At 41.4% G+C, this 21,739-nt stretch overlaps 1 protein-coding gene across 1 annotated transcript in view; it reads left to right on the top strand.

Annotated features, from left to right (window-relative positions):
- LOC115105117 (cadherin-10-like) overlaps window positions 1-21,739 on the top strand; it is a 61,651-nt gene that overhangs the window by 32,226 nt on the left and 7,686 nt on the right. The window contains exons 4-8 of the mRNA XM_029626752.2: window positions 5,258-5,377; window positions 7,377-7,544; window positions 8,011-8,198; window positions 13,141-13,400; window positions 18,206-18,342. Of these exons, the coding sequence (XP_029482612.1) occupies window positions 5,258-5,377; window positions 7,377-7,544; window positions 8,011-8,198; window positions 13,141-13,400; window positions 18,206-18,342 (873 nt within the window). The remainder of the gene's footprint in view (window positions 1-5,257; window positions 5,378-7,376; window positions 7,545-8,010; window positions 8,199-13,140; window positions 13,401-18,205; window positions 18,343-21,739) is intronic.

Raw genomic sequence — 21,739 nt, 5'->3', positions numbered from 1 at the left:
TGAGCTAAGGCATGAAGCTACACAAGAGACTATTGACTGAAAGTAATCGGACCTTTGCAAATGCTATTACAGTCAGTGTGTCCATGGGAATAGCTGCAAAAGAGGCTCAACAGTTGGATTCATCAGGAAATGTGCACCAAGTTGCAACTGAAAATCAGGAGAGGGAAATCAAGGCACATGCTTCCACTTTGTCAAAGCATGATATCAGGCGTCTACTTGCTGGCATAATGACATAGATTGATGAGTCTGTGGTAAAAAAAGGGCCCTGTCGAACGAGGTGGCAGAAACAAAAAGAGCTCAGAGAAAACGTGTAAAACTGAAGACAGGAAAGAGATATTCCAACACGGGAAAAATAGACATGTTTAGGCTGTTGAGCAAGTGACCAATCAGAAAGAGGAAGTCACACTGAATATACTGACTGTTGCTGGGGAGCTGCACGGCTACTATGTCTCTCCCTTGCTAGAGGGGCAGCCGGTGCATATAGAGATTGACATGGGCAGCTGTATCTCTTGTGTCAGACACAGTTTGACAAAAAGACACTGGAACACCTTGCATTTCAGCCAGCACACATCATATTAAAGACTTACATGGGTGAATCTGTCGCCATGAGAGGCATCACTGAGGTCACAGTTCAGATAAAGGGACAAACTGAAAAAATGCCAGTCTATATTGTGAAAGGAAACTGTCCATCACTACTGGGATGCTTGTGGTTATAGAAAATCATGCTGGACTGGCCATCAGTGCATACAATGACACATGGAGACACAGGCCTATCTTAAAGAAACATGGAGAAGTATTTAATGGAGAGCTGGGTTTCATGAAATACTGTATATTAGAGTGAAACTCAGCATTAAGCCAGACAACAAACCAAAGTTTCTGAAAACACGACCGGTACCTTATGCTATCAGACCAAAAGTTGAGGCTGACTTGGACGCTCTAGTCCAGGGTTCCCCAACTGGCGGACAGCAGGCAGGGTTTTGTTTGGCCCCCCCAAATTTTCTCAGGAAAAAAAATAGATATACACCGCATATTTTTTTAAAAATATTGTTGGCCATAAAAAGCTGTAAAAACACCAGGAAATCACCCTCATGTGATTTTAATGATGATATTCTGTTACCCAGTATTCCCACACATAAGAGAGACATGTTTGTATACAAATTTGGCAAGTTTTGAAATCATTATGTTTTAGTCAAATATTTTATCTATTTGAGCTTCTTGCGGTCAATTTGACGTCGACAAATGTCTTATAATGTTCTAGCCCCCTGACCATCCACTCAATAAATGTTTTTCTTCCCACAGCTGAATCTAGTTGACATTCCCTGCTCTAGTCAAAAACAAAGTCCTGGAGCCGGTCAGTGTGAGTGAACGGGCGACACCCATCGTACCAGTCCTTAACAAGGATGGTGGAATCAGGATATGTGGAGACTTTTGAAAGTCACAGTTAACCCTGTGTTGTCTGCTGAACAGTGTCTGCTATCATACATCAATTTAGCCGACAGTCAAAAGCAAAATAAACCACTACCAAGCCTAGTTGCGGATGCATGTGGAAGAAATGTCAAAAGAGCTGCTGACAGTTCTGACGCAAAATGGGCTCTTCAGGTATTGTCGTCTACCGTTCGGAATCACAATAGCACTAGAGCTGTTCCAAAAGGACATGGAACAGACCCTGAGTGGATTGCCAGAAGACCAATGCTACCTGGATGGCATCCTTGTTACTGGAAAGGAACAAAAAGGATCATCTCCAGAACTTGGATGCAACACTACAGAGATTGAAGGACTATGGACTGCGAGTTTGTAAAGAGAAATGTGTATTCTTCCAATCCATGGTTAAATACCTTGGACACGTCATCGACACTACAAGCTTTCACAAGGCTTTGTCCAAGGTCAAGGCTATCTTGGACGCCCCAGCTCCTCAGAACGTGGGCCAACTACATTCTTCCTGGGGTTACTGAACAGCTATGGACACTTTCTCCAAAGCTTAGCAGCAAAGCTGAAGCTGCTGTATCCGTTGCTTTGTCAGGACAAAACATGGAAATGGACAAAAGAATGCGAGGAAGTGTTGATGAAAACCAAGAAAACACTCCGTAAATCTGCACTGACAAAACTTTGACCCATCATTGCCCATCCAAATAGCTTGGGATGCTGGTCCCTATAGTGTGGGAGAAGTCGTGTCCCATGCCTTCTGGTGAAAAGAAGCCTATCATTTTCGCATCGTGGACATTGAACAAAAGCAAAAATGAATTATGCGGTGATAGAATGAGAAACTCTAGGCATAGTTTTTGGAGTGCGTAAGTTTCACCACTCTCCCACCCATGCACCAACAACCAACACCCTTAAAAAAAAGACAAAGACGAAAGAAAACAGAAAACAGCAATGCAACAAAAAAAAGACATCAAGGACAACAAAAATCCTAACAACAAGGCCGACTGAATATGTTTGAGTCCATGTATGGTACTATTTACATGTGTGTTTGTGTCCATGTATGTGCATGTGTGTGCATTTTGAATGAGAGTGTGTGTATATGCCAGTGTACAAACAGCTGTGTGGCATCAGCCTCAGGAAAACAGGCATTAGCTGTAACCCTGCCCCTCGGTGTCATTCAAACATACTTTTTATTTTGACGTAATTTTTTTACTTTTATCTTTGACCGTCATTCTATCCCCCGCCCAGCAACTCCACTCTCACTTGTCTCCAACTCCACATCCCAACCCTCAGCTTCCATCAGACCATCCCACCTATCTCTGCTGGCCACTCATATCTTTCAACTATGCTCTGATGTTTAACATACAATTTCAATCTATCTAATCAAATAGAATCCACAGATTGCAAGTTGAAGATAAATACTTTTACTAAGAATATTAGTTACTGACCCAGTCTCTCCAGAGGTTTATTATTATTTCTAAAGGTACTGGATAGGTGTAAACATATATATTTGTTTTGCAAGAGATAGTACTTGTATAGCCTAAGAAAGTAGCATAAATGTGCAGAAAGTAGTTTTGAATGCATTTTATTGAAGGAAAACAATAACAGTCTTGAATATTTTTGGCAAAATAGTGATATATTCTTATACACTATACAATAAGGAATTCAACTACAAAATACTAGTCTTCTCCCATTTTTTTAACCATTGCCCCCCCACCCACAAGATGTATAAAAAAACAACACTAAATAATAAGAAAATAAGATGCAAATCAAAAATATGAAGAACATAAATCAATCGACTGTAATTAGCACATACAGTACAGTATGCAAGTGTGACTGCATGGACTTTGCAGATGCATTTCGCACATGTGCAGCACATAGTATTTGTTTTACAGTACTTATTTGGGGGGCAGAATTGTCATCTCTTCTTGCCTGCCCCAGCTGCAGCCTCAGGTGGATTAGGACCAGATTCAGCCCCCTGAACAGTTTTCACAAGCCCTGCAAAGGCTGCTGTATGGGGGAGGCACTCCATCCTTTGAATGTTTGGAGTTACAGGTGCCTTTCTCAGCTGCTCCAGGAACACCCTCCTCTTGTTACGCTTATCTGGCATCCAGGTAGGGTTGATCTTGTTCCATATCACAAAGGCATTGTATGAGGACACATCAATGATGTTATGGAAGATGACCAGGGGCCAGCGGGCGGTCATCCTCCTGCAGCTGTAAGTTCCAATTACCTTGTCCAGGTTGTCCACGCGTCTTTTGTTGTGGTTGTAGTCCAGGATGATGGCTGGCTTCCTGTCCTCATGATCATTGATCTCAGCCGTTTTGTGCAGTGTGTTCAAGAGGACGACATTATTGTTCCTCTTTGGGAGGTAATAAACTAGAGTGGTGATGGGGGTGAAGGCAAACTTTGATGGGAAGGCCTCTCTCCCCCTTGTTGCGAGGATTGCAGGGGGCTTAGGCTTGTTCTTTCTAACTGTGCCAACCATGTTGATCTTCCTCTTCAGGAGCTGCTGGCTGAGTTCATGAGAGGTGAAGAAATTGTCACACGTGATATTGTACCCCCTCAGTCAATCTGTCACATTAAGCACAACCCGCATCCCCTGGTTCTTCCTTGTGTAGACTTGCATCTTCCAAGCGTAGCTGGATTGTACGTCACAGGCCACCCATATCTTGATGTCATACTTTGCTGGCTTGCTGGACATATACTTCCGAAAGGACAGTGACCTTTTGAACCAGTTGCTCATCTACTGTTACTTCAGGCCCAGGGTTGTAGAGGTATGGCAGACGTTCCACCCACTTCTCCCAGACCACTTTTATGGCCGCCAGATTCTCTCACACGTCTTGCAGGTCTTGACAAAGTGTGAAAGACTTTCAGTGGCATCGTGGCACGGAAAATCACCCTTCTAATCTCTGCATCCCAGAGACTGCATGTAGCCTTGCTTCAGGACCTATACATACTCGCTAAGATTAGCAGCCCTATGTAGGCACACTGGTCAATCTCATCCATCCTTTTCCAGTTGTCTCCATATTTACGGAAACCCTAAAAATGTGTAATCTCCAGGATTATTTTTCGATGGCTGGTGTGATGAACATGTAGAATGTTGAGGCAATGTCTGTCACATTCTGACCTTTATTTCCTTTGTTTTGTCTTTATTTAGTATGGTCATTCAGCTTGGGGGATTTCTTCTTCATCTGAAGATGATGCATCATGCTCTGGGTTGTAATTCTTCCCCATCTTCTTCTTCTTCCTCTTCTAAATCATTGTTCTCTTGTTCCTCCTGGAGATCTGAAAAAAATCAGATCTATGACCTGTTGGGCACTGAAACGTGCACATATGACTTCAGCAAAGAGAGAACTGGGGGACTGTAATCTGAACCACCTGTAAAGCCTCGGACTGCATTCCCCATTAGTAAACAATGCTTTCAATACATTTTTATTTTGTCAGAAATGTTGTTTATTTTGACTGAACTTGAGTCATGTGTGGGGAGAGGGGAGATGCTGCACAAGCACAAGAAAGTTTTCGACTTATCTGTGTTTAATCAGTAGCACGCAATCTCAATTTCTCATTGTGTGTGTGTGTGTGTGTGTGTGTAAATTAGTTTATAACTGACAGGTAGATACACTTACTTCAAACCCTAGCTAACAACACTGAACAAAATGTAAAAGTAATATGCAACAATTTCAAATTACAGTTCATATAAGAAAATTTGTCAATTGAAGTAAATTAATTAGGCCTTAATCTATGGATTTCACATGACTGTGTAGGGGCACAGCCACTTGAGTTGGGTTCCCCATTATGGATATGTGCATGATCTCTATCTTCTCCTCCACAGGCACGTCAGTTATACAAGTCACCGCGACAGATGCTGATGATCAAACATACGGGAACAGTGCCAAGCTTGTGTACAGTATTCTACAGGGTCAACCCTATTTCTCAGTGGATTCAGACAATGGTAAAATATTCCCAACAAGCAAAATGGGCATGCAAACACTTGAAATGAGGTATCTTGTGTGCATATTATCTCTCTGCAAAAAAAGACTCAGCAGCACTCAGTATGAGGTGTTTTTTTGTGAATGAGAAGTGAGTTGAGGTGAATCAAAGGTTTCCTCTCTTGTCTGAATCAAGCAATGATATTTTATTTGTGGGTTAATGTCTGCCGTAAACTGTTGGTGTGGTGTAAATAGAGCTGAAGTCCGACGTTTACATACACCTTAGCCAAAAACATTTAAACTCAGTTTTTCAAAATTCCTGACATTTAATCCTAGTAAAAATGCCATGCCTTAGGTCAGTTAGGATCACCACTTTATTTTAAAAATGTGAAATGTCAGAATAATAGTTGATAGAATGATTTATTTCAACTTTAGTTTCTTTCATCACATTCCCAGTGGGTCAGAAGTTTACATGAGTATTTGGTAGCATTGTTTAACTTGGGTCAAATGTTTCAGGTAGCCTCCCACAAGCTTCCCACAATAAATTGGGTGAATTTTGTCCCATTCCTCCTGACAGAGCTGGTGTAATTGAGTCAGGTTTGTAGGCCTCCTTGCTCGCACACAGTTCGCACAGTTCTGCCCACAAATTTTCTATAAGATTGAGGTCAGGGCTTTGTGATGGCAACTCCAATACCTTGACTTTGTTGTCCTTAAGCCATATGCTTGGGGTCATTGTCCATTTGGAAGACCCATTTATGACCAAGCTTTAACTGATGTCTTGAGATGTTGCTTCAATATATCCACATCATTTTCCTACCTCATGATGCCATCTATTTTGTGAAGTGCACCAGTGCTTCCTGCCGCAAAGCACCCCCACAATATGATGCTGCCACCCGTGCTTCATGGTTGGGATGGTATTCTTCGGCTTCAAAGCCTCCTTCTTTTTCTCCAACCATAATGATGGTCATTATGGCCAAACAGTTCTACTTTTGTTTCATCAGACAAGAGGACATTTCTCCGCATGTACAGTTGCAAACCGTAGTCTGGCTTTTTATGGAGGTTTTGGAGCAGTGGCTTCTTCCTTGCTGAGCAGCCTTTCAGGTTATGTCGACATAGGACTCGTTTTACTGTGGATACAGATAATTTTGTACCTTTTTCCTCCAGCATCGTCACAAGGTCCTTTGCTGTTGTTCTGGGATTGATTTGCACTTTTCTCACCAAAGTAATTCATCTCTAGGAGACAGAATGCGTCTCCTTTCTGAGTGGTATGACGGCTGCGTGGTCCCATGGTGTTTATACTTGCATATTATTGTTTGTACAGATGAACGTGGTACCTTCAGGCGTTTGGAAATTGCTCCCAAGGATGAACCAGACTTGTGGAGGTCTACAATTGTTTTTCTGAGGTCTTGGCTGATTTCTTTTGATTTTCCCATGTTGTCAAGCAAAGAGGCACTGAGTTTGAAGGTAGGCTTTGAAATACATCCACAGGTACACCTCCAATTGACTCAAATGATGTCAATTAGCCCATCAGAATCTTCTAAAGCCATGACATCGTTTTCTGGAATTGTCCAAGCTGTTTAAAGGCACAGTCAACTTAGTGTATGTAAACTTCTGACCTACTGGAATTGTGATACAGTGAAATATTCTGTCTGCAAACAATTGTATAAAAAAGTATGTGTCATGCACAAAGTAGATGTCCTAACCGACTTGCCAAACTATAGTTTGTTAACAAGAAATTTGTGGAGTGGTTGAAAAATATGTTTTAATGACTCCAACCTAATTGTATGTAAACTTCCGACTTCAGCTGTATACATTGGTGTTCAGCTTTGATGCCTTCATTTAATAACTCAACAAGATTTGTAATATGTTGTATTCATACTTATTACTGGCAATACAGATGATTGTTTATTCAAAATTAAGTAGATCTTGTCCTTGCAAATTATTTTTAACTCGTGTTAAACCTGACCAATCATACACCAGTCGTACCTATTTATACTGATAGTAGTCTATTTTCTTACTCAGGTACTATCAGGACAGCCCTGCCCAACATGGACAGGGAGACGAAGGAGAACTACCAGGTTGTGATCCAGGCTAAAGACATGGCTGGCCAGATGGGGGGACTATCAGGGACCACCACCGTCAGCATCACTCTCTCTGATGAGAACGACAGCCCACCCCGCTTTGCCAACCGTAAGACTCAATTCCGCTCTCCTTGTTGACCTGTTTTTCATTTAGGCGCACACAATGCTGTACTGTACAGTACATGTATGTGCTTTATAACTGTGCAAAACTGTTTGAACCAAGTCAACAAAGGTTATTCTAGCTTGTAGGCCTATCAACAATAACTTATGATCTCTGTCTAGTCAATGTCGGATAAGGTTTTAAGACACAACCAATAAGCTTTTTCCTACCATTGTACTGAACCTTTAATGTCCTTTCAAAAAGCAGATGTTGTTCTATGTACTGTATGTAGCCTATGGTTAGGACTGGCATCATAGTCCCAAAGAGAACCATCTGTACGAAATAATCCTTTCTGAAGGATTCCCACAACTAATGACAACGTTGCCAGACATTCCCACACAAGGAAAATTGCACAAACAATGGCAGTGCTTATTCTGTTCTTTTTTTAAATCATAGTTTTTCCTCATCTCCCCAGATACATTTCGTCTTAGCACTCTGGAGTCAGCTGAAGTAGGAGCTGCCATAGGTCGGATCAAGGCTAACGATGCGGATGTGGGGCGGAATGCTGAGATGCAGTATAGCATCGTTGACCGAGACGGACAGGACATATTCACCATCATCACTGACCAAAATACACAGGAGGGCATTATCAGAGTGAAAAAGGTAGCCCCTAAACTCCTGAGTGCCACGTTCTCATGTTTTAATCGCCTATGACCCCACTGCTTCAAATCACAAGATACCACTTTGTGTGCAGACAGAGTGATCCTCTCTCTGAACTAAACCCGTCTTCTATTATTATCATCATCTTCACGAAAGTACTTAATTATTTTCACTGTCAAGAGACCCTTATTCCTCCTTGGGATTTGAATAAAGAGTCTGAGACTTTTGAAATCCAGGTTTAGCTTTTCCTTTCTTAGCCAGGGCCATGCTTTTCAGAGCCTCAGCGAATTATGTAAATTGAAGAACCTAAGTGGTGCGTACGTACTGAATACACAGGCTCAGATGAAAAATGATAGCAGTCCTGATACTATTTCTGTCAAGCCATCTATGCATTCAGTTTGACGCAAACTTTCGATAAATCTAACATATGCACCACACCGAACGCACTGCAACTGCCTGGACAACTCAATGCTGCAAGGGAAACACAGCGTTTCATTGGAAATTAATGTAATTCTGGTGTACCAAAATGCAATGACGCTGTCGGTGTGTTCGAAGCATTAGACCACTGCGCCACTCGGGAGCCCATCATACAGTTTGCGCCATTCAAATAGACTTACACCTAAATGGCACCCAATCAAATCCCAAAATGTGCTGACATGTTAACAAACAACATATCCTAAAAACAGGATACTTTGAAGTAAAATGATCAATATTTAATGGATAATCAGGCTACTCACAACTGCTCTCCAGGAGTTTCACCCCGTGGGATAAATTGTCATGATCATTGGTTTCTAGTTTGTTTCCGTCAATTGTTGATGATCTGACACAGCGAGAAAAAAATTACTTCTACATTTCCCGCTATGTAAACACATTGCAAATAGGCTCAGGATAACTCCTGATGTACAGTAGCTGGGTAGATGATATTCAGAGCAGCCAAATTGATTGGTCACAGGAATCAACATCAACATCTTTTGGATGTCTTTTTTTGGTCCTGTCCAAATTAGCATTATTTTTTTGGTCCGGTCTGGACCAGCCTTGATTTGACCCAAACATAAACATCTACAGTATGTTTAGTTCAGATTTGGTACAAACAGATGAATGACTTCTTTTCAACTTTCATTCAGAACTGAAAATGTACATAATTTCAACATCCGGAAAATACATATTTTCAACTTCGATTCAGAACTGAAAATAAACCTGATTTCAATGTCTGAAGACGTCTTTTCGACTTTCATTCAAAACCTAAATTGAACCTAACTTCAATTTCTGGAAAATGCATATTTTAGAAATCTTTTTAACGTAATTTTGCTTACTGAGACTTTTCTTGTTTTGCAAGATACAGCAATAATTTTGTCTCGTCTAGGGTGGCAGATAAAAGTCACCTTGTCCTAAAGATATTTACACGGTTATCAAAACGTCCCACCATGGTTAGCCTACACGAAACGAAGCCTTTATTTGAAGTGTTTCTAAAATCCCCTATGGGAAAAATGAATGGTGGAAAAGCGATTGGAACCATTTCCTTGTTTGACCGCAAAGTTTTATGGGTATTATGACTCGTACTGTGGTACTCTATATTGGACCATTAAAACAGGAGTTGCAAAGGTCCAGTGCACTTCTTTTGTGAGTAACTTTTAATTTAAATTTGTGTATTATTATTTATTTTAGGGGGTGCAACAGCATCCTCAGCACCCCTACTTCCTATTGCTATGGAATGAAAGCCAGGGTTAGAAACATTATGAGGATACTAAATAAACTTAAACAACCATTTCAGTAATGGGTGCAAAAAAAATCTAACATTGGATAATTCTAGAAAGAGAAATGTAATTTATCTTCATATCTGCAATGTGATTGGTCAATAATCTAACACATCTAGGGTGTGTTGTATGGTTTTCAGTTTTTACACATTAATTGCAGTTAAAAAAAGATCACATTTTCTAAGACTGTAGGCATTGAGAATGAACAATATAAACCTGAATAGTGTATAAAGATCTGTGCCTTGCAAAATATAAATCCCCCTTGGCGTTTTTTTCCTAATTGTGGCATTACAACATGTGATTGAAATTGATTTTTATTTGGATTTCATGTAATGGACATACACAAAATAGTCCAAATTGGTGAAGTGAAATGTAAAAAAATTACTTCTTTCAAAAAATGAAACAAAACTGGCGCGTGCATGTGTATTAACCCCCTTTGCTATGAATCCCCCAAATAAGATATTGTGCAACATATTACCTTCAAAAGTCACATAATTAGTTTAAAAAAAGTCCAACTGTGTGCAATATAAGTATCACATGATCTGTCACAGGATCTCAGTATATATAGAACTGTTCTGAAAGACCCCAGAGTCTGCAACACCACTAAGCAAGGGGTACCACCAAGCAAGCGGAACCATGAAGACCAAGGAGCTCTCCAAACAGGTCAGGGACAAAGTTGTGGAGAAATACAGATCAGGGTTGGGTTACAAAAAATATCAGAAACTCTGAACATCCCACAGAGCACCATTAAATCCATTATTATAATTTTTTTAAGAATATGGCTCCACAACAAACCTGGCAAGAGAGAGCCGCCCACCAAAACTGACGGACCAAGCAAGGAGGGCATTAATCAGAGATGCAACAAAGAGACCAAAGATAACCCTGAAGGAGATGCAAAGCTCCACAGCGGAGATTGGTGTCCATAGGACCACTTTAAGCCATACACTCCACAGAGCTGGGCTTTACGGAAGAGTGGCCAGGAAAAGCCATTGTTTAAGAAAAAAAACAAGGAAACATGTTTGGTGTTCGCCAAAAGGCATGTGGGAGACTCCCCAAACATATGGAAGAATGTACTCTGGTCAGATAAGACAAAAATGTTGCTTTTTGGCCATCAAGGAAAACTCTATGTCTGGTGCAAACCCAACACCTTTCATCACCCCGAGAACACTATCCCCACAGTGAAGCATGGTGGTGGCAGCATCATGCTTTGATGATGTTTTTCATCGGCAGGAACTGGGAAACTGGTCATAATTGAAGGAATGATGGATGGATCTAAATACAGGGAATTCTTGAGGGAAACCTGTTTCAGTCTTCCAAAGATTTGAGACTGGGACGGCAGTTCACCTTCCAGCAGGACAATGACCATAAGCATACTGCTAAAGCAACACTCAAGTGGTTTAACTTCTTATGGCTGGGGGCAGTATTGAGTAGCTTGGATGAATAAGGTGCCCAGAGTATACTGGTCCCAGAGGTGCCCTACTACCTGGTCCCAGAAGCTAATATATACATATCATTAGTATATTTGGATAGAAAACACTCTGAAGTTTCTAAAAGTGTTTGAATGTTTTCTGTGAGTATAACAGAACCCATATGGCAGGCAAAAACCTGAGAAAAAATCTAATCAGGAAGTGGGAAATCTGATGTTGGTCATTTTTCTACTCATTCCCTATTGAAGATACAGTGGGATATTGGTCATGTTGCACTTCCTAAGGCTTCCACTAGATGTCAACAGTCTTCAGAACCTTGGTTGATGCTTCTACTGTGAAGGAGGGGGGAATAAGTCAGAGGTCTGCCAGAGAGCCACGAGCTGGTGACGCTCGTTCACTTGAGAGCGAGATCTGTTCCATTGCATTTCTACAGACAAAGGAATTCTCCGGTTGGAACATTATTGAAGATTTATGTTATTAAAAACATCCTAAAGATTGATTCTATACTTCGTTTGACATGTTTCTACGGACTGTAACGGAACTTTGACTTTTCGTCTGTTCCAAGTGAACGCGCTTCATGAATTTTGATATGTGAACTGAACCCGCTAACAAAAGGAGCAATTTGGACATAAATTATGGACATTATCGAACAAAACAAACATTTATTGTGGAACTGGGATTACTGGGAGTGCATTCTGATGAAGATCATCAAAGGTAAGTGAATATTTATGTTATGTCTGACTTCTGTTGACTCCAACATGGTGGATATCTGCTTGAGTTGTTTTGGTCTCTGAGCACCGTACTGAATTTTTGAGTGTCATCTGATGAAGATCATCAAAGGTTAGTGATTAATTCTCTATCTCTATTTCTGATTTTTGTGACTCCACTCTGGCTGGAAAAATGGCTGTGTTTTTTCTGTGACTTGGCTCTGACCTAACATAATCGTTTGTGGTGCTTTCACTGTAAAGTCTATTTGAAATCGGACACTGTGGTGGGATTAACAAGAAGTGTATCTTTAAAATGGTGTGAAATACTTGTATGTTTGAGGAATTTTAATTATGAGATTTCTGTTGTTTGAATTTGGCGCCCTGCACTTTCACTGGCTGTTGTCATATCGATCCCGTTAGCGGGATCTCAGCCATAAGAAGTTTTAAGGGGAACATTTAAATGTCTTGGAATGGCCTAGTCAAAGCCGAGACCTCATTCAAATTAAGAATCTGTGGTATGACTTAAAAGATTGCTGTGCACCAGCGGACCTATCGAACTTGAAGGAGCTGGATCAGTTTTGCCTTGAAGAATGGGCAAAAATCCCAGTGGCTAGATGTGCCAAGCTTATAGAGATGTACCCCAAGAGACTTGCAGCTGTAATTGCTGCATAGTGTGGCTCTACAAAGCATTGACTTTGAGGGTGAATTGTTATGCACGCTCAAGTTTTCAATTTTTGTCTTATTTCTTTTTTTTTTTTCACAATAAAAGATAGTTTTCATCTTCAAAGTGGAAGGGGTGTTGTGTACATCAAATGATACAAATCCCCCCCAAAATCTAAATGGGAAAAATGCCAAGGGGGGTGAATACTTTTGCAAGCCACTGTAGGTGGGGGAACTCCACTATATTTTACTCATTCACTCATTTTTACTTCAACCAAGAATCCACCAAGTTTATCAATTAAAGTATAAACCTACAGTTATGAAAGGACTTACAGTTAGGATAGTATATTCATTCTATTGAATAATTATTGTTTCATCTGTTTCATTTTCTTCATAGCAACTGGATTATGAGAGAAAAAAGACATTCTCATTTAAAGTGGAGGTGACCAACACCTATCTGGATCCCAGGTTCATGTACAGTCCCAACCCTCCATTCAAAGATGACGCCATGGTGCGGGTGACAATAGAGGATGTGGACGAGCCGCCAGTGTTCAGCAGGAACCCTTACATCATCGAGGTGCATGAGGATACAGCCGCTGGTAGCTTTGTTGGTGTGGTGTCAGCCAAGGACCTCGATGCTGACAACAACCCAGTCAAGTAAGTGATTGTGTGATGAGGGTCACGCTGCTTGCTTAACAGTATAAAGCTAACAATTCAATGGCACATGTGGAGGAATGTCATGCAGAGGAGCGATGCTACTAATCCAACTCGGTTACACATATTATACTGAACTAATCTGTATCGGCATCTTTTTTATATATGCTGTTCATTCAGAGGACTAAGTTTACATACACCTTAGCCAAATACATTTAAACTCAGTTTTTCAAAATTAATACTTGAAAAAATACCCTGTTTTAGGTCAGTTAGGATCACCACTTAATTTTAAGAATGTGAAATGTCAGAATAATAGTAGAGTGATTAATTTCAGCTTTTATTTCTTTCATCACATTCCCAGTGGATCAGAAGTTTACATAACTAAATTAGTATTTGATAGCATTGCATTTAAATTGTCTAACTTGGGTCAAACATTATGGGTAGCCTTCCACAAGCTTCCCACAATAAGTTGGGTGAACTGTGTCAGGTTTGTAGGCCTCTTTGCTCGCACACGCTTTTACAGTTCTACCCACACATTTTCTATATGATTGAGGTCAGGGCTTTGTGATGGCCACTCCAATACCTTGACTTTGTTGTCCTTAAGCCATTTTCCCACAACTTTGGAAGTATGCTTGTGATCATTGTCCATTTGGAAGACCCATTTATGACCATGCTTTAACTGATGTCTTGAGATGTTGCTTCAATATATCCACATCATTTTCCTACCTCATGATGCCATCTATTTTGAGAAGTGCACCAGTGCCTCCTGCAGCAAAGCACCCACACAACATGATGCTGCCACCCACGTGCTTCACAGTTGGGATGGTGTTCTTCGGCTTGCAAGCCTCCCCCTTTTTCCTCCAAACATAACCATTTTTAGAATGGCCAAACAGTTATATTTTTGTTTCATCTGACCAGAGGACATTTCTCCAAAAAGTATGATCTTTCCCCCATCTGCAGTTGCAAACTGTAGTCTGGCTTTTTTATGGCGGTTTTGGAGCAGTGGCTTATTCCTTGCTGAGTGGCCTTTCAGGTTATGTCAGTATAGGACTCTCGTTTTATAGTGGATATAGATACTTTTGTACCTTTTTCCTCCTGCATCCTTTGCCGTCCTTTGCCGTTGTTCTGGGATTGATTTGCACTTTTCTCACCAAAGTAATTCATCTCTATGAGACAGAATGCGTCTCCTTCCTGAGTGGTATGACGGCTGCGTGGTCCCATGGTGTTTATACTTGCATATTATTGTTTGTACAGATGAACGTGGTACCTTCAGGCATTTGGAAATTGCTTGCAAGTATGAACCAGACTTGTTGAGGTCTACAATTGTTTTTCTGAGGTCTTGGCTGATTCATTTTGATTTTCCCATGATGTCAAGCAAAGAGGCACTGAGTTTGAAGGTAGACCTTGAAATACATTGACAGGTACACCCCCAATTGACTCAAAGTATGCCAACTAGCCTATCAGAAGCTTCTAAAGCCATGACATCATTTTCTGTTTAAAGGCACAGTCAACTTAGTGTATGTAAACTTCTGACACACCGGAATTGTGATACAGTGAATTATAAGTGAAATAATCTGTCTGTAAACAATTGTTGGAAAAATTACATGGGTCATGCAAAGTAGATGTCCTAACTGACTTGTCCAAACTACAGTTTGTTAAAAAGAAATGTTTGGAGTTTTTGGAAAAAAAATGTAATGACTCCAACCTAAGTGTATGTAAACTTCCGACTTCAACTGTATTTGAGAATCCTATTCATTGACTACAGCTCAGCATTTAACACCATAGTGCCCACAAAGCTTATCACTAAGCTAAGGACCCTGGGACTAAACACCTCCCTCTGCAACTGGATCCTGGACTTCCTGACGGGCCACCCCAGGTGGTAAGGATAGGCAACAACACATCTGCCACGCTGATCATCAACACTGGGGCCCTTCACGGGTGCATGCTTATTCCCCTCCTGTTCTTCCTGTTCACCCACACTGTAGTGTGGTGCCAGGACAACAACCTCTCCATTAATGTGAGCAAGACAAAAGAGCTGATCGTGGACTACAGGAAAAGGAGGGCTGAACAGGTCCCCATTAACATCGACAGGTTTGCAGTGGAGCGGGTCGAGAATTTCAAGTTCCTTGGTGTCCACATCACCATCAAACTATCATGGTCCAAACCCACCAAGACACTTGTGAAGAGAGCACGACAACAACTTTTCCCCCTCAGGAGACTGAAAAGATTTGGCATGTGTCCCCAGATCCTCAAAAAGTTGTACAACTGCACCATTGAGAGCATCCTGGCCCATTGCATCACCACCTGGTATGGTAACTGCTCGGCACCTGACCGTAAGGCGCTACAGAGGGTATTGCGAACGGCCCAGTACATCATTGAGGGCAAGCTTCCTGCCATCCAGGACATACATACTAGCCAGTGTCATAGGAAGGCCCAAAAAATTGTCAAAGACTCCAATTTCACAAGTCATAGACTGTTCTCTCTGCTACTGCACGACAAGTGGTACCGGAGCACCAAGTGTAGGTCCAAAAGGCTCCTTAACAGCTTCTACCCCCAAACCATAAGACTGCTGAACAAATAATCAAATGATCAACCGGACTATTTACATTGACATTATCTATGCATAGTCACGTAACCCCTACCTACTTGTAGAAATTACATTTACTAACCTGTAACCTCACACATTGAGTCTGTACCGATACCTCCTCTATATAACCTCATTATTTTTACTTTTTATTTAGCTTTTTACTTTAGTTTGTTTAGTAAATATTTTCCTAACTCTATTTCTTAAACTGCATTGTTGGTTAAGGGTTTGTAAATAAGCATTTCACAGTAAGGTCTAAACCTATTGTATTTGGCGTATGTGACAAATAAAATTTGATTTCATCCTTTTTTGCATTCACTCTCTTGCACTGACTATGCACTCACTGGATTCTACCCAAACATTCACATATACTAAAATTCTGAGGATATACCCACCCTATATCAGCTTTCTGGTCACCATAGCAGCACCCACTCGTAGCACACGCTCCAGCAGGTATATCTCACTGGTCACCCCCAAAGCCAATTCCTCCTTTGGTCGCCTTTCCTTCCAGTTCTCTGCTGCCACTGACTGGAACGAACTGCAAAAATCACTGAAGCTGGAGATTCCCACCTCCCTCACTAGCTTTAAGAACCAGCTTTCAGAGCAGCTCACAGATCACTGCACCTGTCCGGAGCCCATCTATATACAGCCCATCTATCTACCTCATCCCCATACTGTATTTATTTATTTTGCTCCTTTTGCACCACAGTATCTCTACTTGCACATCCATCTTTTTCACATCTACCATTGTTTAATTGCCATATTGTAATTACTTCGCCACCATGGCCTATTTATTGCCTTAACTCCCTTATTTGACCTAATTTGCACTCACTGTATATAGACTTTTTTTTCTACTGTATTATTGACTGTATCTTTTGTTCATTCCATGTGTAACTCTGTGTTGTTGTATGTGTCGAACTGCTATGCTTTATCTTGGCCAGGTCGCAGTTGCAAATGAGAACTTGTTCTCAACTAGCTTACCCGGATAAATAAAGGTGAAAAAATATATAAAAAATACACACACACACACACACACACACACACACACACACACACATCAAAAGGATTCCGCACAGACACACACACACACACACTTCACATACACTGCTGCTACTCCATGTATTATCTATCATAATTGCCTAGTTATTTTCCCCCCACCTACATGAACACATTAACTCGTATCCCTGCACAACGATTCTGTACCGGTACTCCTTGTATATAGCATTGTTATTGTTATCTATTGTGTTACTATTTTTATTTTGGACTCTTTGTACTTTTTTACTTTGCATTGTTTGGAAAAGGGCTCTTCAGTAGATTTGATGTTCTGCTGCTGAATAAAGCCGTTTGAGGTCATTTGATTGTTTTATGACCTAATGGATGGATATGGTGTAAGAATAAACACAGCAAGAGAAACAAATGATTATTGGTGTGGTATCAAGTCTATAACAACAATTCAACGTTTCCTCTAATACGTTTTTTTGGGGGGGTGGAAATATGGTTCGCTTGGCTAAATCTAATCCATCCGTGTATCCGAGTGTCAGTGTGGTGAGGGAGAGAGGAAGGGAGGTTGGAAGAAAAGCAAATTATTCATGGGTCCCTCCTGGTGATTTCCCAGCGGAAGTTTGTGGCACTGTGAAGAGAATACAGACACTGTTTATATCCACATAATTATGTAAACTAGCCCAGTGCGGTAGCGGCACAAAGTCAAACTGAAAGAGCCTCATTTGCTCTATCAATTCACACTGCTCTGTTCTGCCATTCCACACATATCGTGCATGTCTGTTTGTGTATATTTCTGTCTGTGTATCTGTCTGTCTGTCTCCCTCATGGAGACAACCCGGTCTCTGCTTGTGCAGCATGGGAGGATTGTGTTGCAAATTATGAAATGTCAGTGGAATATGTAAGTTGACAGTGATAAATGAGACAGCAGTATATAAGGATTCATAATTTCTTGACAAAAGAAACAGAAGGAGAGGAATGATATGTACTGTGGGGGACCAAAAATGTGTGATTTGTAATGTATTTTCTCATAGAGTCGTGTGTTGTTATTCTCTAATGTAATGGATCACAAGAAACAGGGACAGCCTTGTGCAAATAGCGTACTGTATGGGGAAATAAATCATGTCCAGATTCTTTAATTTGATTAATGTGTAAATTATGCGTATGTAAAAAAAATATTGATATTTTTACACAATCAAAATTAGGTATTTGTATTTCTCTGCAGATACTCCATTGACCGCCATACTGATCTGGAGAGACTATTCAACATTGATTCTGTAAATGGCACCATTACAACACTGAAAGCCCTCGACAGGGAGATGTCCAAATGGCATAACATCTCTGTTGTTGCAACTGAAATAAGTAAGATTATAATCCCTTTTCTTTACCTTCTTTTGCAAAAAATGTCTATGCATGTGTCAGGCAGCCGAGGTCTAAATGTAATGTGGCCGAACTACGCCAACTAGGTAAGCCCAAGGAACTCAGATAAATTAGGATAAGACAACAAGACATCCGCAGCCCAGTAGCGATTGCGTGCTCTAAAACACAGAGAAAACTGGCCAGCGCCTTGTCCCACAGATATGTGCACCCTGGCACGAGTGTGCAAAGTTGGCAAAAGTTTTAAATGTATAAAATCAAGAAAGAAAAAGTAAAAAAACAAGGGCATCTGTGTAATATTCAAGTAAATACGGTGCAATGTGCAAATAACACTAAATCACCACACTATAGCTAACCAACCGAGCCCAGCAGCCAATCCTGCAAGGACCCATAGCTGGCACTATAATCGGTTCATCTTCCACTACATAGAATTGACAAAGTCAACTTACAATTTTCCTGGGTAGCTGGCTCCAACCGATCGGACCAGGAAGTGTGTAGTTTGCCTTCATATACAAGTGCTGCTACACTTCAGGCTTCAGGATGGCTGGCTTGGTCAATCTGGCGTCAGCTCCGAGTGATATCCAAGGCTTTCCACTCCAGTCGTTCCACATCCGCATATATACGGTCACAACCAGGATGGACAACCCCTGTCCCAACCCAATAGGTCCACATCAAAGAGCCACTTATCAGACCCAATTGTCCGATGGGATTCTCATTAGGAAGTTCAGTGTTCACGGCAGGAGCGAGTAATTTGGAAGAAAACTAAAATAAACATGCAAATACAATGTCATGGATTCATCAATGTTTCAGTGTAGGATAATCAGTCTGCAACAATGTGAGTCTTTCCAATTCCACAGTAAATCAAAGTTTATTGTTCACAGCAGCATGACATCCCCCCAAAAACTTTAATGTAGCCAGTCCCTGGCACATTCCATGTCTTGTTCTCTATAGTGAGCTGGTGGTTGTCCAAGGTTCCCCGAGTAGGTGCCGGGTTATAACATCTGCTTCATCTGGTCTATGGGGCTCAGCAGCAGGGACAACATAAAAAAACATAGAATTGAGGTCTACTCCAGCGTCTGCCTCAACTATGGGTGTAGGTTCCTGTTCAGGTGCTCACCCTGTCCCTTTCTCTTCCTGTCTCGCACCCACACCCACTCACTTGGAAGTAGAGATAAAGCTTGTGTTTTGCAGTCATAGTACTTATTATGTTGCTCAGTTGGGTCCCCCATTTTCTTTTTGACTAAGTCATAATCAAAAGGTCAGCCTTTGGTGACAGTCCCTAACCCACCCATTGGGGTTGTGCTTTCGGCTGAGGGGGATCTACGCCTAACCCAACAGCTACTGTGAGTCTTAAGTGGCAACCAAACATGAATACCCTGGGACTTGCAATAGCTTGGGATGTGCTCTGGCCACCTACTCCGCTTCTCTGCCTCCAAAGTGTGCAACAATGTTTTGTTTATTCGCTCTACCCTGTCATTTCCTGCTGGATTATATTTGGTCGTACTACTCTTAGAAATGTCCTACATTTCAGACTTGAGGCTTCAGGATGGCTGGCATCAAAGCTGACAAAAATGTATGCTCATATCAGAGTGGAAATGGGAGGGGCAACAAAAATGTCTCGACTACATGGGAACATACTGCTCCGACTTTGGTTTTTGCTGTCTGATCACGAGTAGGGACAGCCCATGTATATCAGGCAATCGTGTCAATCATGACCAATATGTTTTGATAAGTAACTAGGGGCATACTGAGGGAAGGGAAGTCTAGGGCAATCACTTCCAGGGGGAAGGACACTGGAATGGGGTTTAAGGGGGGCCCTGGCATCTACTCTGTCTTTCTACAGGCTACAGACAACGCATCCTTGAAATTATGTTTTTACATTGGATAAAAGTAGAGACTCAGAGCTACAAAATGGTATATAACACACTACAGTTGAGGAACGACGGGAAAGTAATTTTGCTTTAAAAGTTGATGAACTTGTAACCTTCAGCATCTCTTTAAGGGTTGATCTGAGAGTTCTTTACTAACAACAGCAGTCAAGCTGCTAGCTTGCTAGCTACTTCCAGACACAAATGAGAGAACAGCTCACTGAACATTACTCGCCCTAAGAGAGCTGGTTAGGCTGTTATGTAATCCAGCATCATACCACCCTGCATACCAATGCTGGCTTGCTTCTGAAGCTATGCAGGGTTGGTCCTGGTCAGTCCTTGGATGGGAGACCAGATGCTGCTGGAAGTGGTGTTGGAGGGCCAGTAGGAGGCACTCTTTCCTCTGGTCTAAAAAAATATCCCAATTCCCCAGGCCTGTGATTGAGGACACTGCCCTGTGTAGGGTGCTGTCTTTCGGATGGGACGTTAAACGGGTGTCCTGACTCTCTGCGGTCATTAAAGATCCCATGGCACTTATTGTAAGAGTAGGGGTGTTAACCCTGGTGTCCTGGCTAAATTCCCAATCTGGCCATCAAACCATCACGGTCACCTAATAATCCCCAGTTTACAATTGGCTCATTCACCCCCCTCCTCTCCCCTGTAACTATTCCCCAGGTCGTTGCTGCAAATGAGAATGTGTTCTCAGTCAATTTACCTGGTAAAATAATGGATAAATAAAATCCAGAGTGTTGGTGACTGCAACTGTGCTGTCAGATTGTCTACTCATAAATTCAGAGCACTTTTCTCTTGGAGCGTTCAGACTTAGCTTGGGTTGTTAACTGGCTAGCTACTTCCAGGCACAATGAGATAACACTGAACATTTTACTCGCCCCAGCAGATCTGCTTAGGCTGTTTTCATGTTATCCAGAGCATTGGTGACTGTAACTGTGCTGCTGGCAACAATTGAATTACGTTTTTTTGCCAACGTTTACTGACACCGGCCGTATTTAACGGGTGTTAAATGAACCATGATCCCAACTCATGACATTACTACCCTGCATGCATCTGCAGGTAGCTAACCAACCAGGTTCAAGCTAGCTAACATTAGGCTATAACTAGTGGCTCTGAGATACAAATTACCAGAACATACATGTACCGTTAGATAGCGAGCCAGCCAGCTAACGTTAGCTAGCAGTACACTTTAACTTGAAATGAAAAGACTATGTCAAAATGATAAACTTGCAATATCTGCTAATGTAAGTAGCTAGATTATTTTACCCATACATATTATGGATGGAGGCGTCTCCTGTCAGATGCCATGGTTGCCCTTAGTTTGAAAATGTAATCCGGAGACAGGTGTTTTCTCCATCTCCTTAGTTAACATACTCAAATTCTACTGACTTCAAAACTCTGTCCTCCAGAAAGTGGAGAGCACACACGTAACATTAGCCAATGAGCCAGCCAGCTAACATTAGCTAGCTAACTTTAACTTGACATTAGGTTTATGCAGTTTT

The sequence above is a fragment of the Oncorhynchus nerka genome, linkage group LG22, assembly GCF_034236695.1.
Source record: "Oncorhynchus nerka isolate Pitt River linkage group LG22, Oner_Uvic_2.0, whole genome shotgun sequence".
Taxonomy (NCBI): Eukaryota; Metazoa; Chordata; class Actinopteri; order Salmoniformes; family Salmonidae; genus Oncorhynchus; species Oncorhynchus nerka.
The sequence above is the reverse complement of the archived record's forward strand: the minus strand, read 5'-3'. Positions and strand labels throughout refer to the sequence as shown.